Genomic DNA, 25,314 nt, shown 5'->3' with positions numbered 1-25,314 from the left:
CAGATTGACCTGCATTGTAGTCTGCAAACGCACACTCCTAAACGCCGACCATCAAACTGTTGATGTATCGGCTGTTGTATGGCACTCTGCGTGTCCAGCCATACGACAGCAAATTGAATTGCTGGTTCTGGGTAAAGACTAAGTACGTACCAAACCTCTTTGGTGTTACCCTGCGTCTTCCGTACAAGGAGACTGTTCTTGTTCTCAGGTACTCCAATCCTCGAAATTAATAGTCTTAAGATCATCTAGCTCTTTTTCAAGAGATATGCCTAAGGTCACGTCGAACTTGCTCAATCTTGTTTCAGCCCCCAATGATTACAATCAAGATGATAGGTACCACGGACTTCCTACATGTATTCTAACCTTCGGTCTGTTTCTGAGACCTGTCTACATGGAAAAGGAATGCTAGCTATAAGCGAACTCCGTTAACGAATATCTGTTTCAAGCCTCGCCTAAATCAACGCAGGCTCAGGAGCATCTACATGGCATGCTTTCTGCATGTAATGTTGCTAATGGCCATTGCAGGCACGAACGAAGACGCAATGGCTACCGACATCCGACGATATTCATTTCCACCACTCGCGACCGTCTTAACGATCAGTGGAGATCTAGGCTGAGAGTCAAGCAACTCCTCCATGGCCGGAACGTTCGTCTTTCATGGTCAGATGTGTATGATCCGTTGTAGGCTTCGCGCCCAAACTCTAACATCGTTTCTGCAAGCGACAGCATGGCCTACTGCCGACAGCATGACTGGTGTGACACTCCAGTCGTAAGTACGCTTCTAGAAGGCAGACCTGTCAGCACGCGCTTGCCTCTGGCCCTCACATTCGGTTCAACCTCAGTTCAAGCCCGTGGACTTCGGATCGTTGGACATCCACGAACGCTCTAGAAGTCTCTTGAGCTTACCACAGTACTCGCAATAGCATGACGTGGTTCGCGTTCGCTTGCACAACCCGTTCGCGCTATCTCGTGGCAGAAGTTCGCGATGGAGGCGATGTTTCAACAACCCCTGCTACTCCCCCCTGCCAAGCGGTTGGTGGAGAACACAGTCCAAAATCCGCCCACTTTTGGAAAACGACGTTTCAAACAAACAAAGAAGCGCCCGTCATCCATAAAGCCAAGAAAATGGCACCTTAAAGGCTTGTCATTATAGGGAAATTCCCCGATCCTACGAACCATTTCCCGCTCGCCTCAACTCGAGTGATTGGTGGATTGATTCTGTGGAAACATACGCCGCTATTGGTGCCACTATTATGCCCTTTCTGGAACAGCGATTACACAGGAGCGCGCGGCTTCATGCTAGAGTTCGAAATGAGGTGATGTGCTGCTCAGGTATAAGACCTCGAACCGTTCTCAGTGTACTATTCTCCAGCCTACGCTGTCCTTTCGTTCTTTCCAACAAGCTTCCCAGTCCTTCACTTATTCTTTTCGTCACTCTTTCTTCATCAGCTCGACGCAATGAGGTTCTCATCTTTCATCCCGCTCGGCCTTTCGGCCCTCGCTCTGGCAGCACCTACACCTACCATCAAGAAGAATGGCATCTATGCTCGTCAGAACGGCACCAGCTCCGGTAACTCCACCAGCAGCGATAGCCCCATCGGCTATGCCAGCCAGAACGGAGGAACTACTGGTGGAGCTGGTGGCTCTGCCGTGTCTGTCTCTACGCTTGAAGAGCTCCAGGCGGCTGTCGAGGGCGACGAGGCCGCAGTCATCACTATCACTTCCAGCATCAAGGGAAGCGGCGACAACGTCAAGGTCGGCTCCAACAAGTCCATCCTCGGCAAGGACAGCTCTGTTGTGCTCGAGAACTTCACGATCACTGTCAAGGAAGCGAAGAACGTCATCATCCGCAACCTTGCCATCCAGAAGGTTGTCGGTGGCGACGCCATCGCCGTCCAGAAGTCCGAGAACGTCTGGCTCGACCACCTCGATGTCTCTTCTGACCGTGACCACGACAAGGACTACTACGATGGCCTCATTGACTTGACCCACGCTGCTGACTTTGTCACCATCTCCAACACCAAGCTCCACGACCACTGGAAGGCCTCGCTCGTTGGCCACTCTGACAGCAACGCCGATGAGGATACCGGCCACCTCCGCGTAACCTACCACAACAACCACTGGGAGAACATCAACTCCCGCGGCCCTTCGCTCCGCTTCGGAACTGGCCACTTCTTCAACAACTACTACAACGCTGTCTCCGACGGTATTAACGCTCGTCTTGGTGCCCAGGTCCTCGTTGAGAACAACGTCTGGGTCGACAGCAAGAAGCCCCTTTACAGCGTCGACGACGATGCCGGCGCTGTCGCCAGCGGCAACGACTTCGGCAGTGCTGAGAACACCGCCCCTGATGGTACCCTCACCTCGGTGCCGTACACATACGACCTCATTGAGGCTTCTGCTGTCGAGGCCGCCGTTGTCGGCACCGCCGGTAACACCCTCACCTTCTAGATGCAGGTGTAGACGGGAATGGGATGAAACCCTCCTGATGAACAGGGGAAGAAACGCGAAGGATTGGAGCTTGAGTTGTATATATTATCTTCTTGATGTGAATATTGTTCGCTAGACGAATGGAATCATGATTTGCAACATATCTCTGTTTGTGCCTTTGTTCTCGTTTCTCTCTGCCTTCCGATCGTATGCATGTAGCTGGAGTTGTGCTCGCCCAGCTCGTTGACTTGCTCATCAGTCACGCCTTTCATCCTCCAGTCCCTTTCGCCTGCAAGCTGTACTTTGTTTGCCTTCTTTAACCACAAATGCAGTGTTGTGTAGATGCAGATTCCCAGGCCAAGCCAGTGAACTCTCCGATAGCCAAAACGTACGTCTTCCAGTCTTTCTCGCCGGTGATGACATATTCTTTTCTTGGATACTGCGCCTTCTTCGCCTGTCCTACCTCCTGCTCACGAAGCTGCACTAGATTCTGAAGGTTCTCTTCGGTGAGAGAATTCGCACTCTCAGGGCTATTGGGCAGAACTCAGGAGACAATGACAGCAGTCAACACTGTGGGTACGCCGTTTATCACGATTATCCATCGACAGCCTCCCCATCCTCGGGTGCCATTCAGCTCACATATCGCATTTTGAATAGGCAAGATAAATTAGATTTCACCTGGATATTGCAATCTTGAATCGAGTGGCAAGAGATATTTACACAATTAAATATATGGCTCCATCACGTCATCTGCCAACTTCCCCATATTTACATATCATCCTCAAGAGGGCTAAGACCCTGCGCAGTTCCGAGCCTAGACTCATACCAGAAACGGAGCCTCTCAACATTGGGCCTATCCAGCATCCACGGGAGGAAGTTAGTCACATTAGTGTTCTTCTCCTCGAAGATGTTGGGGAAATCAGCCGGGGCATCAGTACGGACGGTCCACTGGGGTGAGGCAAACTGATACTCATCGCTGAGGATGAAGTTGTGAAGCAGTTTGGCGCCCTCGGGGTGAGGGGCGTCTTTCAGGATGGCTGCGGTCTGCGGCCAGGTGACGAAGGGTGCGTCCATCGGTGAAGAGGTGTTCACGTTGGCGCCACGGCCACCGCCCGTCGCAAAAGCAGCGACGTACGAGGTGTTCGCCAGTGCAAGCTGGTCGCCAGGTGTAGCGCTTCCACGAACCCAAGTCGGGTTCTGGGCGACGAGCGCGTCGAACCATTCGGGACCGAGCTTCTTCATACTGGTTTCTGTTAGGAATGATTTGTGATCGCTACACATGCTTTGGACACTTACACAAGATCGAACGCGTACAGGACGGCATCGTCGTCGTTGGGGTAGGTCATGATAAGTTTGTCCTTCAACTCGGGCAACAACGCATCAGAAAAGTCGGAAAGACTGCCATTGTACTTGGCGGTGTTCCATGTCGTGCTCCAGCCGAAGATAGCATAACCGTAGTAGGCGCCATCTCGATCTACGAAATCCGATGCGATTTTAGGGAACTCGCTGGGCTTGTAGTTGAGAAGAGCGCCCTCCTTCTTCCAGCGAGGGTAATCGTGTAGCGTCTGCAGGATAATGCTGTCAACGTAGACGTTGTTGTTGGCGATTTGGTCGTCGAGGCGTCCGTCGTGGTATTTTGAGAGATCGACAGTCACGTTGAGGGTCATTCCAGGGAAACGCTTCTCGAAAGCCTGCTTCAGGCCATCCTGCTGATTTTTCTCGTCACCTCCGTGCCAAAGAGTGACAGTTCCTCCTTCTTTCAAAGCAGCTTGGTGGATTTCATCAAGAGTACGGTTTTCACAACCCGGCGCACCAAGCGTGGTCGCTGCAAGAGCAGATAGGGCGAGGACGACTGACGAACGCATCTCGAACGATTTGACGGGTATTAGTGGAGCGAAAGGAAACGAAGCAGCCACACCGTTTGGACTTCGGGCATCTTTTCAGTTTATAGCTTTCAGCTCAATTTTACATTTTCGCTGATCAAGGAAGGTACATGCACATGTAAGCGCCCTGAGCCTCAATTGTTCATCAGTAATGCTTGACGGAACTCTTCCGCGCTACCAAAGTCCGGATGACGTTAACAGATGTTCAGGGCTTCTGCCTGCAAACGGCTGCGCTCGAACCTCCTAACTGTAGGTGCTTTAGGATCGGTCCGATCACTTGCCCACTCCAGTTAGTCTCGCTGCTGCGCCCGTTAAGATCATTTCGGTATAATGCCGGTGAAATGCTTAAACAAGTTTGGATAATCGAAGTATTGCCTACATTGCAGGTTTATGTGCATAATTGCGTGCTTCTGCACTGCTACTCGCCGCCTACCCTAGTCTTCCAGTGTAACGGTAGAGCTTAATTGTTGCGAACCACTCAGTCAATGCGCAAGGGCTGCCGGATGATATTGATTCTATGCAAAAAACTTCTCTTTCCCTCAGCTTCTGGGTGAGGCGATAATTCAGATTGACATCAACATCCTGGCGTGACAACGCTGGAATGTGGTTGTTCGGCATCAATAAAAGACAGTCGGGCCTACACCCTAGAGCACCAGCATGATAGCGAAAAACCGTCAACATCGAAACGGCAGGTTAAGCCACAATGTTTCATAGAGAGAAAACGGCCTACATCATTTCGCCGTGGCGTGCTCAACAGCACATGTATCAACCCGAGATTACAAATGTTGTCCTCTGGATAGTGTGTAGCAATCATGTGGGAAGGACGACGTTCGGCGCATGTTTTCGAAAGAGCGAGATTTGTCAATAGATGCCATACTCGCTTCTTTAGTTATTTTACGGTCTGACTGCTCACATCTTTTTCCAATCATTCGCCCTCTCCCATGCAAAAGCTGCCTCGTAAACTGACATCTCCTCCCACCATTTGCCTATGATCTGCATACTGACTGGTAGCTTGACTTTGTCCTGCACGCCCGGCCCTTCCAATACTGGTAACATGCCAATGGGCATAGCTAATACAGGGTGACCGCTTTGGTTGAATGGTGCTGTGTTGGATGTCAATCCGACTTGCTTCTTGATCTGCTCAAGCGGTGCAGCATCAGGCGCTGCATGACTGGTGGCGACATAAGGCAATGTTGGTGTAAGAAGGAGATCGTATTCATTGAGCGCTGTATCGTATGCGTCTCGCAGCTGACGAGATAGATTCGTGGCCTTGGCGAGCAGTAACGGGAAGTTCTGTACCGCGTACAGGCCGTTCAAGTAAACGTTCTTAGTCGAGACGTAGGCCTCGTCCCAATTTTCCTGCGCCATGGGATGGATAAGGGTGTTGAGGCTGAGCATTTGGTGGCCTCTTCTGCCGAATGAGCCAGAAGTCTTCGCGAGGAAACCTCCTACTTTACTTATGCCGGTCCATATCGCTGCTCCCTTCGAATGGATTGGTATTGATACTTCCGTTACAGTAGCGCCAAGCTCTTCAAATTTCGAGACTGCGGCTCTGAAAGTTTCGATGACGCGAGGATCCGTCGCCGGAGTTGACAGAGATTCGGTGATGATCGCAAATTTCTTACCTGAAAGTGGCTTGTCGTCAGGAATTGCCTGCACTGTGCTGTATGTAGGAACCTTAGACGGATGAGGCGCGGCAAAAGAGCGATCATCGATGTTGTCGCTACCTACAATAGCTTCAAGAAAGATGGCGTTGTCTAATACCGTCCGGGTCATAGGACCCAAATGATCGTTGGTGGGCTCATTGCTTCCGCTACCCGTATACGGCACAAGCCCAAAGGTGGCCTTCATTCCCACGACTCCAGAATTGGCAGCGGGGACGCGTATACTGCCACCTTGATCTGCACCGATCGCACCCCAGACCTCACCGAGGGCTACGAGGACGCCTGAACCACTTGAGCTACCACCAGAGCTGTAGCCTTTGGCAAAAGGGTTCTCAACCACACCAGTACCGGATGAGTGGCTCGTGGCTGAGTGGCACATGTTCTCGCACACAGCCTTGCCCGAGATCTCGCCTCCAGCTTCGAGGATTCGTGTGACGACCGTTGCATCGCAATCTGGCACGTATCCTTTGATGAAGTTGGTACCGAGTAACATGGGAACGTCTTTGACCGCAACATTGTCTTTGATAGCGAAAGTCTTGCCCTGAAGTTTCCCGCCCTTGGTTTGCTTGTCTACTATTCGGCACTTCCATGCCCAGGCGCCGTGTGAGTTCTCAGCTTTCTCGGGGAAATGAACATCCTCCCTGGGATAGCGTTCTTGGTCAACCGGTGGGACGTAATCTGAGTCCCGCTGTCAGCAAAGTTCGAAACATGACATCGAGATAAGAACTACCCTACCGTCCATTGCCATCAGTTGCTCGCTAGCATCGTGGAAAACAGCCAGCAGGCGAGTGTAAGCATCCTTCTCCGAATCATCGATACTAACTCCGAGTTGAGAGCATAATTTGTCCACAGTCTTGGAGGTGACCGGGTTTCCTTTGGCGGCATCGAGAGAAAACACAGACATGATTGCTGAATAACTAAAAGACTGTTTCAACTTTATGTTGTATCAATACTTGATATCTTAGTTCATGATGCAAGCCAGAAAGCATCCTTTGTATGCATCGTATGTCGCGCTCAACCGCCGACTTGAGCGCATTCCGATAGCCGCTCTTCTCCGATGTCTACCTTTATGTCATGCTTTGCTATCGTGTGATTCGCTTACGATATTAGGCGGCACTCGATAGGTAGTCGTTGTCGACAACCCATTTCGGGAGGTGTTTTCGGAGGTCCGACGGAGCGATAAGCGATAAGCTGTAGCCAAGGGTGAAGGTGGGGCTGTCGGCGAAGACATCCAACTGCCCGATAATCCGATAAGGTGTTCTCTAATTGTGCGTGGTCATTCTACATTGATACAGGAAATGATAGGCAATGTTGCTGTGAAGTGTGCGATGGAGTTTGAGCTCAGAATGCGGTTACATTCTTTAGGTATAAGACGTGCGTCAAGAGCGCGAAACGCTCTTTCCACATACTTAGCCGATGTTGGTGCCTCACACGAACCTACGCCAAAAACACTTCAGGAATAAATAACGCTCGTCATGGTTCACGTCGAGGAGTCCCTCCAGTTGCCCCGTGACTTCGAAGGTGGGCTCAACTCGTGCCTGAGTGTTCGCTGGCTAATACTACGACAGGATTTGGAGAGCATGGACACGATCCACAGTGGCCAAATGGTGCACGCATTGCTGTTTCATTCGTGCTCAACTACGAAGAGGGCGGAGAACGGAACCCTCTTGACGGAGATAAGACCAGCGAGGAGTATCTCTGGGAGAAGGGACCGTCCGGTGGTGGTAGAGAGTTCCGGCACTTGAATGGCGAGCAAGATTTCGAATATGGCAGTCGCTGTGGCGCGTGGCGGATAAACCGTCTCATGAAAGAGTTTGGCTGGAACATGACTCTCTGGGCAATCGCTGTAGCGATGGAAAGGAACCCCACCTTTGCTAAAGCATGCGTAAGAGATGGTCATGAGATAGGCGCGCACGGATACAGATGGCTCGATATATGGAATTATTCTTTGGAAGACGACAAGGCGTACATCAAGAAGACATGCAAGGCTCTAGAGGCAGCAACGGGTAACTTATTTTCTTCTTGAAAATCCTACATAAGCTGACGCACAAACAGGCGAATTTCCTGTCGGAGCGTACTTTGGCCGCGGAACACCGAACACGGCAAATTTGCTGCCTATTATGTGGAAAGAAATGGGCCACAAGATGCTTTACACTTCGGAGGTGTACAACGAAGATTCCCCGTACTGGATCGATTTGCCATGGGAGAAGAACTTGCCTGACGAAGAGAAAGAAGGCTTGCTCATGGTGCCTTACAACTACGATTGTAAGCTATGGAACCCTACACGGTCTTTTTTCAATGTTCACTAACAGTGCGAAGGTAATGATGGGAAATTTCATATGCTTCCTGGTTTTGTCAGCAGTGCCGGGGCTACTTACGAACAATATCTGAAGGACACATTTGATTGTCTTTACCGCGAAGGAGGCAAGATGATGACCATACCTCTTCATTCACGAATCGCTGGTAAGCCTGGACGATCAGAAAGCCTCCGAAAGTTCATGCAATACATATCAGAAAAAGAAGGCGTTTGGGTCGCGACACGAAGAGACATTGCGAAGCACTACCGGTCGACTTTTCCTTACCGTCCTGGGTCGAAAACCGGAGGACAGTAGTTACAGTAGGCAGGAACTCGAATGATGGGTGTCGATTCATTCAAGCTGCATTCAAAGGGCGTTATTAGTTGTATGGTTTTCATGCATCATATTGCGTTAGAAGAGGTCTTTCTCGAGCGTCCAGTGTAACAATATCAATAATGCAATTGAGACTGTTAGACTATTTCACGAATGTAACAGCTCTTGTCAACATGGAACGTCTACCTTATCGGTTAAGGTGGTCCCAGGCTCGCAGTATGGTGCGATAAGCTAGCGTAGCCTATCTCGGATGTACGTAGATTAGTGCATTCCCTTATCGCTAAAGAACGCGTGAAAGAATCCACACTGTCCGTAGTATACTTTACTCATCAATCGCAAGATCTCTGCTTGCTACATCTGCTATCCCTTTGGTATCATCGTTCATAGCGCCACAGGGTTACCAGCGATGAACATTTCTAATTCATGCCCTTCTCAATCCCCGGAGCTAGACGATAGTAACCCACGAAAACGTCAACGAACCGCTTGCGATAGATGCAAGACGAGAAAGCAGCGGGTAAGTTGCAAAAGCTTGTGAAATGTAATTCTATGCCCAGTTTAAACGTCTGTACTAGTGTGATAACGCACATCCGCAATGCTCAAACTGTGCAAAATCCGGTGCGAGTTGTAACAGGCCACCACAACAGGAGATACAACGGAGCTCGTATACACGCGCACTCGAAGAGCAGGTTGCGTATCTGGAGACACGCCTTGTGACGATCGAAAGCCAACAGTATCAAAGCAGAAGGGAACATGACTTGAGAGCCAACTTCTCATCTCCTCCAGGTCATCAGCTGGCATCCGTACATGATCAACGGAGTCCGGAGGTTGAAACCCCAATGCAGCAGACACCCAAAGCTCAGCACAACGTAGCCGATATCGTCGGTATACTTTCGCTTGGCAGCGGCAACACAGAAACCTCCTCGTACATTGGGTCCTCGTCGGGCTATGCTCTGGCGACTGACCTTGGAAAGATGGTGCAGGCGACTGCTTGGAATAAGGCCTTATGGGTACCTGCTGCTACTAGCGATGATGAGGAAGCCCGTGTAGGCGGCAGCAGCTCCACGAGGAGAATCACCCTGCAGGAACTCCATTCTAACCGAGCAGAACCGCCCTCAGAGACACTGGGTGCGAAATTAATCAAGGCATATCTGAGTCGCATACATCCGCGATTCCCTTTTCTTTTCCGTTCAGATGTATGGGAAGCTCATCGGTGCCGTTACATACTCGGAAGACGAGCAGGAAGAGACGTTGAACAAGACCAATCGTCATACTCCTCGGTGGCGTATGATTCGGATGGATTTGCACTATTTGTGCTATACATGGTCTACGCGATCGGTGCTTTAAATCTTCGCCTCACTGAAGACTACCGGCACACTTCACCAGAGCAGTTCTACGTTTTTGCAATGCAGCACGTCGCAAGCGTGCGGGAAGCATCACCTATTCACAACTTGGAAGCGACGGTACTATTGATATTGTACCATCTGAGATCAGAGTCTCGCAATGGCCTGTGGCATTTGACAGGCCTTGCAATGCGAACAGTGACTGACATCGGTTTGCACCGTGCAGCATCAACCCATGGCTTACCCACATTCGAGGCGCAGATGAGGCGTCGTCTATTCTGGTCCATTTACTCCCTCGAAAGCATCCTAGCAGGAACTCTGGGCCGACCGGTCAGCCTTTCAGACTCTGATATTGACCAACCACTTCCCGCCAGCGTTGACGATGACGACCGCTTGTCCAACTTCCCCCGCGAGACGCTTTCTACAAACCAGCTTCCAGAGCAGCAAGCTCTTCCGCCAACCAACTTGAGCCAGTTCATTATTCTCTCGCAGCTACATGTCTTCGAAGCACGGATCCAGCGCAAGGTCTACCGCGTCGACAAATCAACGATCGCTCTCCTGCCAAAGATGCACCGTCTCATGGCTGATCTGGAAACCTGGCGGAATAATGTGCTTCCTACACTACAGGCAAGCGAGCACGATCGCGTATCACTACACTACCACCGCAATGTCCGACTACTCCTGCAGCCTTTTTTACCCATTCTCGATCCTAGTAGCGAACCTTTCCACAAGGCTGCAGTAGCTGCCGGCCAAATATGTCAGATCCACAAGCGCTTCCATCAAGCGCCTGAATACGGACACAGTTTTGTTGCCGTGCACACGGCCTTCGTCTCGGGAATCACCTTGTTATATGTGCTCTGGCGCGGAAAAGACAGGTTGTGGTCGATCGGCATCAGCAATGACATCCGCGCTGCTAGTTGCGTGCTTTCCATCATGGGCGAGCGCGCACCGTGGATTCGACGATTCAGAGATACATTTGACGTGTTGGTGGAAGCTACTATGGCTGCATTGCAGGGGACTTCGGAGCATGCTGAGAGGCAAGCGGAAGGTGGTTACCGCTCTGATGCACCGCAGGCAGATTTCTCGTTGTTCGATCATTTGGATCTCGCGGACCATGGCGCTCTCGATATGGCAAGAGAGCTTACTGGGTGGATCACATAGGCATAATCAACTCTGGCTAGGAAGCTGCAGGTTAGGTGCATCAATGAGGCAGTTGCGCTGTGCACATAACTATAGACACACAGAGCAAGCAGTAATGTGATAAGTCTGAGGACTGAAACGCCTTCAAGTCATACCTAGATGCATAGAAAACCCATCGAAGCCTTCTGTATGCGGTGTGTGTTGGAAAGGTATAACTCTCTCATTACAGATGCCAAATTGTAACAGTCAACAGACTTCAATTTGAAGAAAATTGCTGTAACACGGATTTAAAAGACCTGACCGGTCGCACTCATGATAATCTAAGCGAAAATACGCTATGGCGGCAATTCAGACCTTATCCTCTTTGCCTTGAGCCGAGTAATACTGAGTACTGGCGGAATCCACCTCTTCTCCGTCAACGACCCCAGTAATAGTCGCCACGCTCTCGTGGGCAAAGAAGCCCTCGTTAGCAGCCATCTCCTCGAAACGAAGTTCCCTCTCTTCGCCCTCAGGCAGGACCGGTACCGGCCACACTAGGCACAGCACATAATACACCAACGCACCCATAAGAAAAGACAGCACAAACCCTAGCTTGTACATATTCTTGCTGGCAGCCGACACCGAGTCAGGGTCCAGCGAGCCAGCAACTCCGTGTACCGCGAAGGCGACGCCTGCCACCCAAGCAGCGAGCATGCGCAGGTTCCATCCTTTGTAGTAGCTGTATGGAGCCTTGGGTGAGTTGACATATAGTGAAGGCACGTGGAAGTTTCCTCGCCTCACAGCCCAGTAATCAACGATCATGCAAGCGCAGATTGGCATGAGGAAGACAGTATACGAGCCCAAGAATGTGAGGAAAGACGCCGCATTCGCGATAATCTTCCAAGGAACGAGCAGCGGCGCCAGAACCGCGCAAAGTATTTGGCCCCGGACGATGGTCAGCCATCGTGGGAAAAGACCCGTTAGATCGGCGCCAACTGGTAGCGAGTTACTTCCAGCGTTGGTAATTAGGATAGCGAGCATCATGCCAAACGACGCAAACACCATTCCAGCTCTTGCTGCGGAATTCCAGTACTTGTCGAGAATGGCACTGTACAGGTCCCAGACATTCCAGTAACTTTCGCCGAGCACGTTCGTAGCTGCGGACGTGGTTGCGGTACCAAGGAACATCACTAGGACTTTGCTGAGCAGAATGCCGATGCCCTGGCTCCAGGTAACGTCTTTGTAAGAACGGCCGTATCGAGCAATATCGGGCTGATTGATTAGGACAGGCGCGAGTGCTCCCATTACGGAGTTGATGGCTTGAATCATCGGCCATACCAGCGCGGAACCGGACAGACGAGCTTGTTTCGTGGTGTACTTGAACTCTCCGAGTGTTCCTCCGTTTGCGCTGATTGCCCATCCAAGCACGCCGAAGAGGGCAATCGTCGTGTACACGGCTTTGACGACGAAAAGATGGCGGAGCACTTTTGGATGGATGAACATCACAGGCATTTGAACCTATAAGAGTCAGTAACATATCAACATTATTGATCATGCAAATTTACCATCCAAAAGAGAAAGAAGCTGAGCAAATCCCGAGAAGTGATACCAGCGCTTGCTGGAAGATGATTGGGAATGTTATGGTAGCCGTTGCCGAATATTCCGCGCATAAACACCGACGTGATACGCCCACCGTAGTAGGTTTGTGTAGCAAAGTAAATGATAGCGACAATCGCGCGGACTAGGATGTAAAGACTGGCACCTCGGACGCCTGCCGCTGCGCGAACATATACGGGAAATCCGACGAAGTACTTGATGGCACCACGACTGTTGAGCACCACCAAGACAGTCAATATGGCGGAGCCGATGACTGCGGCAATCATGCCATGCCACCATGCCAGTCCGATGGATATCAAAGTAGCACCAAGGTTGTAGCTACTGGGGCTGAAAGTCATGGTGAGATAGTACGCGAAGTAATGCTGCCACCTCCATCGTCTATCGTCTGGTCGCAATTAGTCGATGATGAAATGATCCCCACGGTGAACATGTACTGACCAACAGGACTTGGAAGTAAGTCCTCATTATATCGCAAAGCTCCTTCTTTTGTCGCGCCATGTTGCTCATTGTGAAGGACTTTGGGAGACCCGAGAGCGTCCTTAGCCTTTCGCAGAAGTTGTGACATCTTTGTCGACGCGGTGGTTCGCTCGAATGGTGCTGAAGATGTCTAATGAAGCCGCCCCACGACCAGGGCAACATATATGCACAACGGCAATCATCTTGATAACATCTTTAGGCGTGGCGCTCTCCATAGCTGCTTGTGTAGATGAGATAGAGAAAGATGATTGTCGCAAGGCTTATCAGGTGTTAGCGTCGGAGCTCCGAAGATGGTCTTCCTCTGCACGGGTACCGGTGCGGCAATAGCGCTTGCCCTCTCCAAACGTTTCTCCACGACCTGCGCGGTCCTCCGTGCATAGGAGCTCCGACTATCGACATGCTGCTAACAATGGCCGCTCTGTGCTGGAGTAGTCTTCGGGATTTCTCCGAAACGCGGATCGCGCCCGCGGCCGATGTGCGCGAGATGCGAAGACTCCGAAAGTACTGAGAACAGTGGGGCGAACTAGTCGATCATCGCAAAATCCGCGGCAAAAGAAGACACGCTTTTTTCTCAGCTTAATACATCGCATTATTCGTAATTGTTATACACAAGACATCGTGTTCTCTGGGCTTCGTGCCGTTCCTCTGGCTATGAAAGATCGACAAAAGGCTGCCGAAGCCGCTGTCTTCGACCAAACCGACATACTTCCCATAAAAGAACTCTTGATCGTATTTAGCGCCTTAGCGGTATCGCTGTTTATCTGCTTTGCCGACCAAAATGGAATTGGTGTGGCGCTTCCTACGATAGGTCGAGAACTGCATGCTGAAGCTACGGTCAGTTGGGCTGGAACGAGCGCGTTGATCGCGAACACCGTATTCCAGGTATTGTATGGTCGCATGTCAGACCTGTTCGGTAAGCATCTCAATTAACGACTCGAGTGACACTTTCTAAAACGAATTTCTAGGGAGGAGAATCGTCTATCTGTCGGCTTTGGCACTTTTGTGCATTTCTGACTTACTATGTGGATTGGCCCAAAATGCTACAATGCTCTATGTATTCCGTGGCTTCGCCGGTGTTGCGAACGGCGGCATTACCTCTCTCTCCATGATGATCGTCTCCGACGTAGTGACCTTGAAAGACCGTGGAAAGTATCAAGGCATTCTAGGATCCTGCGTTGGGCTTGGAAACATGGTGGGACCATTCGCTGCCGCAGCATTCGTTGAGCATTCGACCTGGAGAGGGTTATTTTGGGTCATCAGTCCTCTTGCAGCAGTCTGCGGCGTCGTCTGCTTCTTCACGTTGCCTGTGCCGAAAGTTACATCGAAGCCAGACTACCGGGCTGTCTGCAAGAAAATCGACTACTGGGGCATCCTCGCCGGATCTGCCGCGATTATCCTGATACTTATTCCAGTATCTGGAGGTGGGAGCTACTTTGCCTGGGACTCGGCAATGGTCATTGCGATGCTTGTCGTCGGAGGCTGTTGCATGTTGTCCTTTCTCTTCATAGAGTATCGGATCGCGCTGCTGCCCATGATGCCATGTGAGTCCGATCACGGATGCGGCAACGAATGAAGCTAACGTGGTCAGTGTCGCTCTTCACATCCGCACCAATCTGCGTGATGCTTCTACAGAACTTCTTTTTTGGCCTCGTGTATTATTCTCAGCTCTATTACCTCCCCTTGTTCTTCCAAAATGCCCGTGGCATGTCACCAATCCTTTCCGCTGCTCTGGTATTACCAATTCCATGCGCGCAGATGACGGCCTCCATCCTATCAGGTCAGTACATATCCCGCCTAGAACGGTACGGTGAAGTCATCTGGTCTGGCTTCTTCCTCTGGACCTTGGGCGCCGGTCTTACCTGCATGTTCGACCTCAACACGTCTATCGCCGCTATCGCCATCATCCTGGTGATCCAGGGTATTGGCGTGGGCTTTGTCTTTCAACCCACGCTCGTAGCCCTGCAGGCACACTGCACAAAGGCGCAACGCGCAGTTGTCATCTCGAACCGCAACTTTCTACGTAGTCTTGGCGGTGCTGTCGGTCTTGCTATATCTGCCGCAGTACTGCAGAACTCGCTCAAAAAAGCCTTGCCACCAGGCTTTACGTCGCTCGCGCTGTCTTCATACTCCACACCGGATTTCGATACACTTGGGGCATCACCTACTCAGATGCACGAGATCTTGCAGGCCTATGCGCACGCAAGTAGGACGGTATTCATCATGAACGTGCCTTTCATCGGGCTTTGCCTGCTTGGATGTTTGCTGATCAAGGACCGGGGGTTGCAGCGTCCCGACGAAGTGCAGGAACCCGTCAAGTCGCAAGACCGATCTGAGGACCGGGAAGCAATCGAAGCTCAGGCAGAGAAGGATGTGGGCACGGAGGAAGCCATGCAAGTTGATTGTAGATCTAATCCTAGGCAGCAAGACTAGACAGATCACACATTGAATCACTGGTACTGCCCTGATGTCTCACTTTACTTGCGCAACCGCCTGGGCTTCCGTTTATGTACTTCCTCCATTGCTGTCCGCACCTGTGCCAAGCACCGCAAGTACGCAGGGTGGTACAAGGACGAGGAGGTGGAGTGGAAGACGAGAGGCCAGCAGAACTTCAACTCGGTCGGTCAATCGCTTGGCGATTAAACAATGTCACTACCATGGCCCACACGGAACCTGGCCGATGAATACGAAAGGACAGGCGGTAAGGGGTTCCCAAGCGGGTGCGGGGGTGTCTTTGCCGGTCATGTGCAGGACCATCATGTGCGTGCGTCCTGCGAGAAAGTCCGGCTGCATACATGTGCTCTTGTGATCTTCGAGACTTTTTGCCCTTCTGCTCGGCCTCTCCTCCTTTCATAAACATGCAATTTTTCCTTAGGCGTCTAGATCGCCAGCGGTGAGCTACGTGTCTTCACCTCTTCCCAAGCGGTGCTGGTGGGGCTGTATCTGCTCGATAGCCTGTTCACATCCTTCGAAAATTCAATCTTGTAAGCACCATTGAGTACCTTGGCATGAACCAACGTGCCCAATTCGCAACCCGTTCATAGCAAGTGCTTGGCCCGCTAGCATGTTTATTCGGTGTCACAACGTTCCGCCAGTGGCGTTTTTGACAAGAATCTGAGGAATTGCACTCGGCATAGTGGAATCAGTATAATGGTACTCGTGACTAAGTCTACGTGGATACTCGCACTTCATGCCTAGCACCAATAAATGCCCATGCCCAATCACCTATGCACCCAATGTTTGGGCATGCAAGACCCGTTCTGCTGCGTGACGTCAGAGCCGTGCCTTTTAGCATGCCAGGCCACATCTTCACGAGCTGCCTTAGTTGGGAGATGTGCGAAAGGTAGCGGCAGCAACGGACACGAAGATAGAGTCCTCTCACGTCCTCGCTACATACATCACAATACCCAAGATCAGGATACGCATTGTAACCTGAGTCACCCCAGGATTAACTGTATGCAGTTTTATGCTGCCTATTCTTAGAAAACACAACGTGGGCCGAGTCACCCCAGGATCGACCGTACAGCAAACGTCTCCAGCGCTTCTACTTGGCTTGCGATGCGTTCATCGCAAACACCTCCACCGGATTGTCTCCAAAACCCAACATCAGTAAAGAAGCTTGAGAATCACGGGCTCGGCGTCGTGTTTCGTGATCAACGGTTTGAGAAGGTCGGTGTTGACCTGCACCTTGTTCTCCCGTGTACGAATGATCTCGAGATCAATCGCGGAATTTGGTATGGCAAATTTGAGGACGAGAACCTCTTGGTCCTGTCCCTGCCGGTGCAATCGGGAGATGGCTTGTGCTACCTCATTATCATTCCACATCTCATCGCAAAGTATCATGATATTTGCCTCGGTCAGGTTGAGGCCGATCCCACCAGCTCCAACGGTCATGAGAAGTGGTCGCGAGTTATTCTGAGCTTCGAAATTTGCCTGAATCCTGGCCCTTTTGGAGGACGCGACCGAGCCATCATACCTATAGGAAACAATATGACGATGTCGTAGAAGCCTGTCTACGAGGTCCTGGTATCTAAGGTATTGTGCAAAGATTACGACTCTGAGCCCCAACATGTCGGAGATATGGTGGATGAGGTTGACAATGGCGTTAAGGTGCGCAGATTCCATGAGCTTTTGCAAAGACCATTCTTCAAGGTCAGCGAGCCACTTGCTGCGCGCTTCGGCTTGTCTCGGGTAGTTGTCTGAGCTAGCATACATGTCATCCAGGTCTTCGGCCGTGACGTTCTCGAAGTCTTGAACGGGGTCATAGATGGTTTCTTTGTTGAGAGTCAGCCCGGGGTGAAGTTGGTGTACTTGTGCCTGGATGGCACATCCCAAGGCCGAGGCAATCTGCGTGTCGCCATTGGCGATCTTGACTTGTTCATTTGAAGACATCTGCGCCGCTTGTCTATACTTGTCCGTGAGTTCTTCGACGCGATTTGCTTGTTGCATGGGTAGTGTCAATTCGAAAGCAACCTTTCGACGTGGAGGGAGTACAATGCTGTCTTTAGGTCGTATGATTGTGAACGCCATGAAGAGTCTCTGGAGCAGAGACATGGCTGCCGCGGAAGGTCTTTTTTTTTGACCCATCGTACGAACCCCGGATGAATTGGGCAAGAAAGAATTCCTCAGTTGTGTAAGGGTGGCCTTTCAAAAAGTCCAGGTATCCTCCAATGTCATACCAACGGTTATGTGGCAGGGTGCCACTGAGACCGATGACGGCTCGTGTTGAGATCCTCGTAATCGCTTTGTGCTTTGCTGACTCCCATTATTCACATTCTGCACCTCGTCGAGTATGACCCTCTTGTAGGGCCGGTATGTATAGTAGCCCAAATCTGATGCCAACCCGCAGGTTGGGCGCTTTGGGTTGGTGGAAGCGGATGCATCCTGGTTCGCTACCATCTCGAGTACCGTTTCCTCTGTCTTCAACTTGGTTCGCATGTTGCGCTCAAACGTCTCGTAAGACGCCACGACAACATCCACTCCCTGCTCTTCTACCTGATGTGCCGCCATTCTCGCGTCTGCATAATGGAATGCAGTGAGGCCGTGTCCCTAGATACCAGTTAGTGCAGGAAGCGCCAACGGCGGAATTATGCGTACATCCTCAAAGGCCTCCTCAATGGCTTTGACCCATTGTGCACATAGCGACGCAGGGCAGAGTACTAGACTTTGTCCGGGTATGTTTCGTATAGCCCATAGATGAAGTATGACGGTGAGGGGTTTCCCCAAACCCATGGGGTCGCCGAGGAGGGCCCCGCGGCTATCACTTTCGCACAAGTGGGTTAATTGGGTAGCTCCCTTCAACTGGTAGTCGTGTGGACGGGTCGGCATGCTCGGCGGGCAAGCCATCGGCTTGATCGCGCCCATGCGTCTCTGTGTGCTGTTAGTTTCGGTTCCATGTTCGTCTCTTCAAGGGGAGGACCTACGATCCGTGCTTCGTATTCCGGCCCAAAGTACTGAGCAACGTGCATTATTCCCCCATCAGGGAGCACCAAAATGTCCGTTGCGTCTTCTTCAACGCCGTCAAGATCCTCTTCTTCACCTTCTTCAGATTCAACATCGTTCTCGCCGGATGTACATGCGCTGCCCGTCTCGAGGACTTCACCACGGGATTCGCCATTGGCGACTTCAGTCTCGTCCTCTTGCTGTGTCGCGCGAGCTATTTCCTCCTCTTTGGTCCCCGCCAGTCCGGTGCCAGGCCGAATCTCGTGTTGTAGTAGATGCACCAGCGAAGGACAGTCAGCCTTTTCCACAGTGTATGTAGCGCGCCCATCCACTCGGATGTTTTCAGTTGCTTTGATCACTTCTTCCACTGGGTTGAGGCGCGGTCTTTTTGAGCCGTGCATCTTGGTGTGCTAGCAAAGAATGCGGGCTACGGAATGGCAGGATTGTTGATGTCTAAATTCTCACAAAGCATGAAATTCATTCAAACAAACACGAGAATTGCTGCACGGACCAATGACGGTGAGGGAAAGTGGGTGGCGGGGTCGGTGACTCTCCTTCACCTGTGACTCTCCTTCACCTGTGACTCTCCTTCACCTGTGACTCTCCTTCACCTGTGACTCTCCTTCACCTGTGACTCTCCTTCACCTGTGACTCTCCTTCACCTGTGACTCTCCTTCACCTGTGACTCTCCTTCACCTCTGCCTCGACCAACACGCCAAGTCAGCAAATACGTCAAACCCCACCTCCAGAATTTGAGGTGCAAATTGCTCCACGACACCTCTTCAACCACACATACATCCCAACCCCGGAAAATGGCGGATCTATTTTCAGATGCCTTTGTCGGCCTAGAAGGTCTGGAGATCGACGAGCTCAAGGAGTTGACGAGCGCTGTGCAAGACCTGATAAGAAAACACGATCATGTGCTCCAAAGGACGGGTGCAAGGAAGAAAAGGGCGGTCAAGGCCAAAGAAGATAGTTTAGACACCTTGAAGGCATGCATTGATGGCTGGCTCGCAAGGCCTCCCGTGACACCAAAAGCCAATGAGGGAGTCATAGCACGGTCTGGTCGCGCGCTCCTCGAGGATCGGACCGCCAGAAAATCGCTTAGGCAACTCTACGTGCATTTGCTGGCACGTCGGAATCCAATCGCCACCGCCGACCAAAAAGGTTGGAATGATCAGCTCGATGCTATGGTGCAAGAGCTGTGCGAAAACCTCGCCGAAACCGCCTTTGGCGATAACAGCAAAGCTCCACTCTGGATACCAAAGGAGCGTTCTCAGCCTCTAAAAGGTACGCTGACTGCTCAACATCAGATTCAGAAGGGGTCTCGCTAACATCCACAGATGAGGAGAAGATAGCTCTTCCACAGTTCACAGAACCCCAAGAACCATGGGAGATTGAGCCCGAACCGGAGCCTGATGCAACGCATAAAGAAAACAATACCTCGAGGCGCTTACAAAAAGAGTGGTTATACTACCAATCCACTGCGGATACGACCCCCGCGTCGATCGTATCAGACATTCTAAACGGAAAAAGGACCCCGGCCGATCCTCAGGCATTGAGGATGCCACTATACGTCCCGCCTTCTTATGCATCCCAAATGGAACCCATGGATAGACTCCAAACACCCGCTCCCCCGAAGAACAAGGCTGCGCCAATTGATGAAGACGACGATGAAGACGGTGAAGGCGATGAAGACGACGATGAAGGCGTTGAAGACGGTGAAGACAGGGAGAGCATCGCTTCCTACACCTTCTCAAGCAGAGTGAGTTCGGTTACCGGCAGCTCCAATTCGAACGCCAGCGAGCGTCCGTCTTCCGACGTTGATGTCAATAACCAATCCACGAACGACAATTTCCAGCCAGACGACGACGCATGATCAAGGTGACGAACACAAGCGCTCGGCCTGGTGAGAGTAGAGCTGAGGACGAACGGTGTGGCCGAGGAGACTGGCTGAACGTGCTGCATCGGTGAGCAATGCTATGTATGGGCAGAATCAGGGGATATTTCGCCACTGGCGCCGACATGTCTAGCGTTTACTGCTTCTGTAGCAACATCCGACAAAAGTAATGGTGTGACATTTGTGAAAATTGTATAATACTACTGAAATCAACCATTATTAGGCCCGACGGTACAATGCGTGGCACTATGAGTATTCGCGATTACACCACCACTATGGATCCCTCCTTCGGTAATCTACATGAAAGGAGTCTTTCCAAGTTCCCTCGACGATGGAACGCCGTCGCCGTCCTTACGTGGTCAGAGCTCATACTTTCCGTGTGTGCATATCTTGCACTCGCATTCGTTGTCTAGACCATACCGCTACATTTGATCCTTTGAGAGCTGGACAGCCTGACTTTTGCGACCATTGTACCGGAAAGAGCCGTTGGTGCAGGCGATGAGCTCCCATTTCGCAAGCTCCAGTCGTTCCCCTCCTAACGCTCTGCATCAGCTTTTGTCACATGGAAAGCATGGAGCGCGCTCAAGCACCTCGACCCATATGCCGATACGATTAGGTAGGGGTCTGCCAAGTTGCTTGGCCGCAATGTCGTCCATGGTCAAATAATTCACTGGTTCGCACAGGAAGCCCATGTGATCGATCTTGCGCCGTGTCTCATGCTGGTCAGCGACATGGATCCCACCATGCCCAGAGCCTTTCTAGAGCTAGGTTAGCTACAAATCGCCGCTGGCGGTCTTACCACACCTGTGATTGGGTTGGTCCCATGGAAGCTCCATCGCGCAAACGTTGACCCAAATGATCGAATGGTTTCCTGCAATCCCCTAGGTGTCTGCCCTGCGAGTCGCACGGGGACTTTGGTGATTTCGACTCTTGCTCGGCCGTACTCAGGGTATGTACCGTCATCGCGGTTGGAGAAGGCTCAATAGCAAGAGTCGATGTGGAAGCGGGGACGAGGAACGGGTGGGCAGTTTGCTCTGCTGTCAGTGCGATCGTCGCGACACAGGAAGGAACGCATCAGCATTTTCGAGGGCCGCATTCGCTCCCTCCCAAAACACAAAGCTTTGCCCTCCACATTGGTCCAGCAAAGTCGCCAGCCACGATATCCTACACCACTACATCGCCGCCATTTCTCCTCTCGGACGATCCGGAAAGTACAAGCCATGCGATAACCGCCACTGGCGATTTGATGACCAACGTTGCCTATCAGAACAGTAGACATGGGTCCGAACAACCGCCCCGACCCGGCTCCCGACCGCGATGTGTTCACCACCGACCAGCTCAAGACGATGGATCTCGCGCAGTGTCACTTCCCCGAAATCTGCAACGAGCTCAAGAATCTCTACAACCGCATTTGCGACGGCAAGGATCTCTGTACCGAAGGCACTCAGCTAGAACAAAAGGCGAAGGAAATGCATTTTCAGTTTCTGGTCCATTGCTGTCCCAAGTAAGCGATAGCTCGGCGTGGTATCTGGATCTCTTCGGTAGCCAATGAGGCGGCGTGGCGCAGCCACGGCAGCCTAGCGACCCGGGTGGCTCAGATATATGGAAGGGAACGTCTCAGTTCTGGCCTTTACTCAAGTCATCCTTCAATCATCCAGGCAATAAAAATTCCTGGTCAGCAAAGCTTTGCACTCACAGTATTCTTCTCATAGCCTATCTTCTCACCATCCTATTGCTCTCACATCGATCACACGGGTAACAAATCAATCGACATAATCGAATCCTGAGAGCGGAACGAGGATTCGAAGCAATGCCTCGCTCTATTGGGACCTTGCCACCGGAGTTATTCGAGCAAGTGGTGCAACAACTCTCTTTGCCAGATGTTGGGAACGTGCGGCTTGCGAGCCGTCAGCTAGCTACTCTGGCCACGCAACAAACGTTCAAATCCCACATTGTCAATAAAAACGTGCGCCTTACAAAGTCCGACCTGCAAAATCTTGTCGAATTCTCGAACCCAGGCGAGCTTGGCTGCCTAGTCGAGAATCTTACCTTAACATCCGTAGCCATCGATACGAGCCAGCTGGAAAAGATCTCAAAACAAAAGTCGAGATGGGGGACGGACCTGAACGGTCCGTCGACTATGTCGTTCCAGGACGAAAGTACTCACAAATGTACTCCAGAGGAGGTTGCCAAAGTCGAAGATGATATGCGCGAGTTGGAAGACCGCAGATGGGAGTACATTGTGCTCAAGGAGACTGGGGTCTACTCTGGTCTACTCACAAAAGCTTTCCGAAACCTAGCTGCGAATGGGAAGCGAAACAGACTTCGATCTCTAACCTTGGATGTGGTCGTGCTTCGTGAAGACGCTGTAACGGAGAAGTCCCCTGAGCACGGTGGTGGTTGGAAGATCATATGGGTTAGTATTTCCGTCGTAATTCCGTTCTGGATGGAATACGCAAGATTGACTTACGTTTTGAGGATAATTTGACTGCGGGCTAACTTTTCCATAGGAAGCTGCCAGTGAATGCTTTTCCATAGCGATGACGTCGCTTGCAGACAGCAAACTTCGAGTCGACGAGCTGGACTTATTCAACTCTACCTACAGGTGCAGCCTTGGGTCAAACAGCTTCATGGAAATCGAAACATACGCAAAGGAACTAGCACCTTCTCTGCGAGACATGAAATCCCTATCATTTAGTCATGTGGATCGACTATTGACCGAGTCAGAGCTCAGGGGACCGATAGACGAGCTCCAAGCCTTGACCTACCAGCACGCGAATCTCAACGGACTGGCAAGGCTGATAGGTTTATCTCCGGGACTTGAGTCACTGCAGATCCACTGGTATAGTACCTACGCGTGTAGATACCGAGATGACATAGACGTCGACGACACCCAGCTTATCAAAACACTTGCCCAAACTGCCGCCCTGCCTTGCTTGAAGACGCTTATCCTTCGAGGTGTGCGCGTCACCGAAAAGGAACTGCTTGCCCTTGTGCGCAGCGCACCAATCCAGAAATTCTCAATGGAGAACGTCCACATGGAGGAGGGTACCTTCCAATCAGTTTTCGACCACTGTACCAGCAACCAAGCAGCAATACAGAAATTATTCTTCGACGACATTTGGGAGAGGAAACTTATCATTTTCGAAGGTGAGGGCAAGATGAAGATTCCTTGGGGGCTTCCTCGGCGTGGTGGTCAGACGCTAGAACGGGAGGGAGAGGCAGTCAAGACGCCGATTCGGTATCTGTTTTTTCCCACGGGCCGTATGAAGGGATCACATGAGGCTTACGAGTGGCGGGATAGGAGGCACCGTGAGTATGGTCCTCCTGGAGAATAAATCAAGACTTTGGATAGTCGATGCTGAATTGGTTGCGAGATTGGAAGAATGCTTTGAATTGCATCGGGTTGGGGGTGAGCCATTTCCATACTGCCGGCACTCAGGGAAAGAGATGTACAGCATCATTATCTGACTTGAAGCCTAGCCCATGAAGACTCACTCGCCACGTTTTTCTTTCTATTAGCCATCGTTATCATCGGACCATGAACCTGTCAAACTCTCGTCTATCAATAGCCGTACTCCACGCTCCCTTCGATCGTGAGCTGCTTATCAGGCCTCAAGTTCAGATCTATCGTAGTCCAATAACATCACACAAAAGACCAGAAGACTCTCTATCGGATTTTAAAATGATTGATTTTGTGTCCAAGGCCACACCGACCAGTACCAGTCTATCGCGACCCCGTAGCTGTACAAGAAGTCCCATACAGATCAACCAACCGCCCCCTCTTCTCCCTCTCCCTTCCCCCCCCTCCCCTCCCTATCTCACTACGCCCCACTATCAAAGGACAAGACCCATACAGGCCATCTACCCGCAGGTGATGTCACCGCGGTCTCCGTGACCCGCAGTGCACTTGCACCTGCCATTCGTGCAGCGTCTCTCAACCGCCCACTTGCCGTTGACACAGTGGAGCTGCATTTGTTAGCATCGATCCCTCACATTGCGCAGAGTTCCACTTACAATGGCAGCGGGGTTGACCGCGCCACAGGCGTGGGGCGTGCCGTCGCCACCCGTGAACGGGCATGGCTGGCCGACCTGGCGAGTTCCGCCGGAGGGGCAGAAGTCGATGCCCGCCCTCTTGGTGAGAAGGGCAGAGCTGTCGCCATTGTCGAAGGGGGCAACTGGGCCGGCCATGGCGAGGGTGGGCACGAGGGCGATGAGGGCGTAGAGGTAGGTGAGCTGCATTTTGGCGGTTGGTTGGAAAGAGTGGTGGATCGGGATGGATCGGAGAGTCTGAAGTTTGGAAGTAGTTGTTTGAAGGCTGGAAGGCTGCTGTGTGCTGTTGTGATTGAACTGATGATGATTGTAGAGGAGAAGATCATGCGCTTTATAGAAGACTGTTGACGGACAGTGAAGTGACTGTGCATCATCTAGGACTCCAAGCAAGGGACCGTGATGGCAAGTCGCCGTCCATCTGGACGTTTGCATTGGCTGCGGCTCTGCTATTCAGGAGGCAAAGTCACCGTGCAACGACGGACACGCTCATCTGGAGGCCTTGCTCAAGGAGTCGCGGTCCTCTCGAAGCTCGCATTGGTAGTATATTTGCATCGAGACCGCGAAGTGGAAGCCTGGGCAAGGTGAGCCTCAACTTCCCGTGTAGCAGAGCTGCAAGCTTGCCAATTGGGGTATAAAGGTATACCCACAGGTTGTCCGCAATGGACCCCGAAATGCGTGACTTGGGGCTGAAATATCGTGTTCAGGTATAAGGAAACTACTTTGAGGCTCTGCATACTATCGAAAATAGATAGGGCTAGATGT

General features: G+C 51.5%; 12 protein-coding genes across 12 annotated transcripts; 6 read left to right on the top strand and 6 right to left on the bottom strand.

Moving 5' to 3' along the window:
* Nucleotides 1-1,458: 1,458 nt before the first annotated feature.
* On the top strand, nt 1,459-2,451 carry N0V89_010107 (uncharacterized protein; the record flags this gene model as incomplete). The annotated part of the gene is made up of 1 exon (XM_056218852.1): nt 1,459-2,451. The coding sequence occupies one exon, from the start codon at nt 1,459-1,461 to the stop codon at nt 2,449-2,451; it is 993 nt and encodes a 330-aa protein (XP_056068117.1).
* Nucleotides 2,452-3,198: 747 nt separating this feature from the next.
* N0V89_010106 (uncharacterized protein) lies at nt 3,199-4,295 on the bottom strand (the record flags this gene model as incomplete). The annotated part of the gene is made up of 2 exons (XM_056218851.1): nt 3,199-3,673; nt 3,727-4,295. The coding sequence occupies 2 exons, from the start codon at nt 4,293-4,295 to the stop codon at nt 3,199-3,201; spliced, it is 1,044 nt and encodes a 347-aa protein (XP_056068116.1).
* Nucleotides 4,296-5,222: 927 nt separating this feature from the next.
* Nucleotides 5,223-6,881, bottom strand: N0V89_010105 (uncharacterized protein; the record flags this gene model as incomplete). Its single annotated transcript, XM_056218850.1, has 2 exons — nt 5,223-6,655; nt 6,713-6,881. The coding sequence occupies 2 exons, from the start codon at nt 6,879-6,881 to the stop codon at nt 5,223-5,225; spliced, it is 1,602 nt and encodes a 533-aa protein (XP_056068115.1).
* Nucleotides 6,882-7,452: 571 nt separating this feature from the next.
* N0V89_010104 (uncharacterized protein) lies at nt 7,453-8,589 on the top strand (the record flags this gene model as incomplete). The annotated part of the gene is made up of 4 exons (XM_056218849.1): nt 7,453-7,498; nt 7,546-7,983; nt 8,033-8,242; nt 8,297-8,589. 4 exons carry the CDS (start codon nt 7,453-7,455, stop codon nt 8,587-8,589), a joined length of 987 nt encoding a protein of 328 aa, XP_056068114.1.
* Nucleotides 8,590-9,443: 854 nt separating this feature from the next.
* N0V89_010103 (uncharacterized protein) lies at nt 9,444-11,108 on the top strand (the record flags this gene model as incomplete). The annotated part of the gene is made up of 1 exon (XM_056218848.1): nt 9,444-11,108. The coding sequence occupies one exon, from the start codon at nt 9,444-9,446 to the stop codon at nt 11,106-11,108; it is 1,665 nt and encodes a 554-aa protein (XP_056068113.1).
* Nucleotides 11,109-11,435: 327 nt separating this feature from the next.
* N0V89_010102 (uncharacterized protein) lies at nt 11,436-13,021 on the bottom strand (the record flags this gene model as incomplete). The annotated part of the gene is made up of 2 exons (XM_056218847.1): nt 11,436-12,584; nt 12,632-13,021. 2 exons carry the CDS (start codon nt 13,019-13,021, stop codon nt 11,436-11,438), a joined length of 1,539 nt encoding a protein of 512 aa, XP_056068112.1.
* A 1,184-nt stretch (nt 13,022-14,205) lies between these two features.
* On the top strand, nt 14,206-15,800 carry N0V89_010101 (uncharacterized protein; the record flags this gene model as incomplete). The annotated part of the gene is made up of 3 exons (XM_056218846.1): nt 14,206-14,701; nt 14,749-15,561; nt 15,718-15,800. The coding sequence occupies 3 exons, from the start codon at nt 14,206-14,208 to the stop codon at nt 15,798-15,800; spliced, it is 1,392 nt and encodes a 463-aa protein (XP_056068111.1).
* A 963-nt stretch (nt 15,801-16,763) lies between these two features.
* On the bottom strand, nt 16,764-17,711 carry N0V89_010100 (uncharacterized protein; the record flags this gene model as incomplete). Its single annotated transcript, XM_056218845.1, has 1 exon — nt 16,764-17,711. The coding sequence occupies one exon, from the start codon at nt 17,709-17,711 to the stop codon at nt 16,764-16,766; it is 948 nt and encodes a 315-aa protein (XP_056068110.1).
* Nucleotides 17,712-17,804: 93 nt separating this feature from the next.
* Nucleotides 17,805-19,000, bottom strand: N0V89_010099 (uncharacterized protein; the record flags this gene model as incomplete). The annotated part of the gene is made up of 3 exons (XM_056218844.1): nt 17,805-18,206; nt 18,255-18,527; nt 18,581-19,000. 3 exons carry the CDS (start codon nt 18,998-19,000, stop codon nt 17,805-17,807), a joined length of 1,095 nt encoding a protein of 364 aa, XP_056068109.1.
* Nucleotides 19,001-19,411: 411 nt separating this feature from the next.
* Nucleotides 19,412-20,478, top strand: N0V89_010098 (uncharacterized protein; the record flags this gene model as incomplete). Its single annotated transcript, XM_056218843.1, has 2 exons — nt 19,412-19,889; nt 19,943-20,478. 2 exons carry the CDS (start codon nt 19,412-19,414, stop codon nt 20,476-20,478), a joined length of 1,014 nt encoding a protein of 337 aa, XP_056068108.1.
* Nucleotides 20,479-21,776: 1,298 nt separating this feature from the next.
* N0V89_010097 (uncharacterized protein) lies at nt 21,777-23,837 on the top strand (the record flags this gene model as incomplete). The annotated part of the gene is made up of 3 exons (XM_056218842.1): nt 21,777-21,930; nt 22,290-22,915; nt 23,010-23,837. The coding sequence occupies 3 exons, from the start codon at nt 21,777-21,779 to the stop codon at nt 23,835-23,837; spliced, it is 1,608 nt and encodes a 535-aa protein (XP_056068107.1).
* A 526-nt stretch (nt 23,838-24,363) lies between these two features.
* On the bottom strand, nt 24,364-24,690 carry N0V89_010096 (uncharacterized protein; the record flags this gene model as incomplete). The annotated part of the gene is made up of 2 exons (XM_056218841.1): nt 24,364-24,468; nt 24,517-24,690. 2 exons carry the CDS (start codon nt 24,688-24,690, stop codon nt 24,364-24,366), a joined length of 279 nt encoding a protein of 92 aa, XP_056068106.1.
* Between the last annotated feature and the right edge of the window lie 624 nt (nt 24,691-25,314).

Source organism: Didymosphaeria variabile (genome assembly GCF_027946475.1).
Source record: "Didymosphaeria variabile strain IMI 356815 chromosome Unknown scaffold_7, whole genome shotgun sequence".
Classification (NCBI taxonomy): domain Eukaryota; kingdom Fungi; phylum Ascomycota; class Dothideomycetes; order Pleosporales; family Didymosphaeriaceae; genus Didymosphaeria; species Didymosphaeria variabile.
This window is presented reverse-complemented; position numbering and strand designations above follow the sequence as displayed.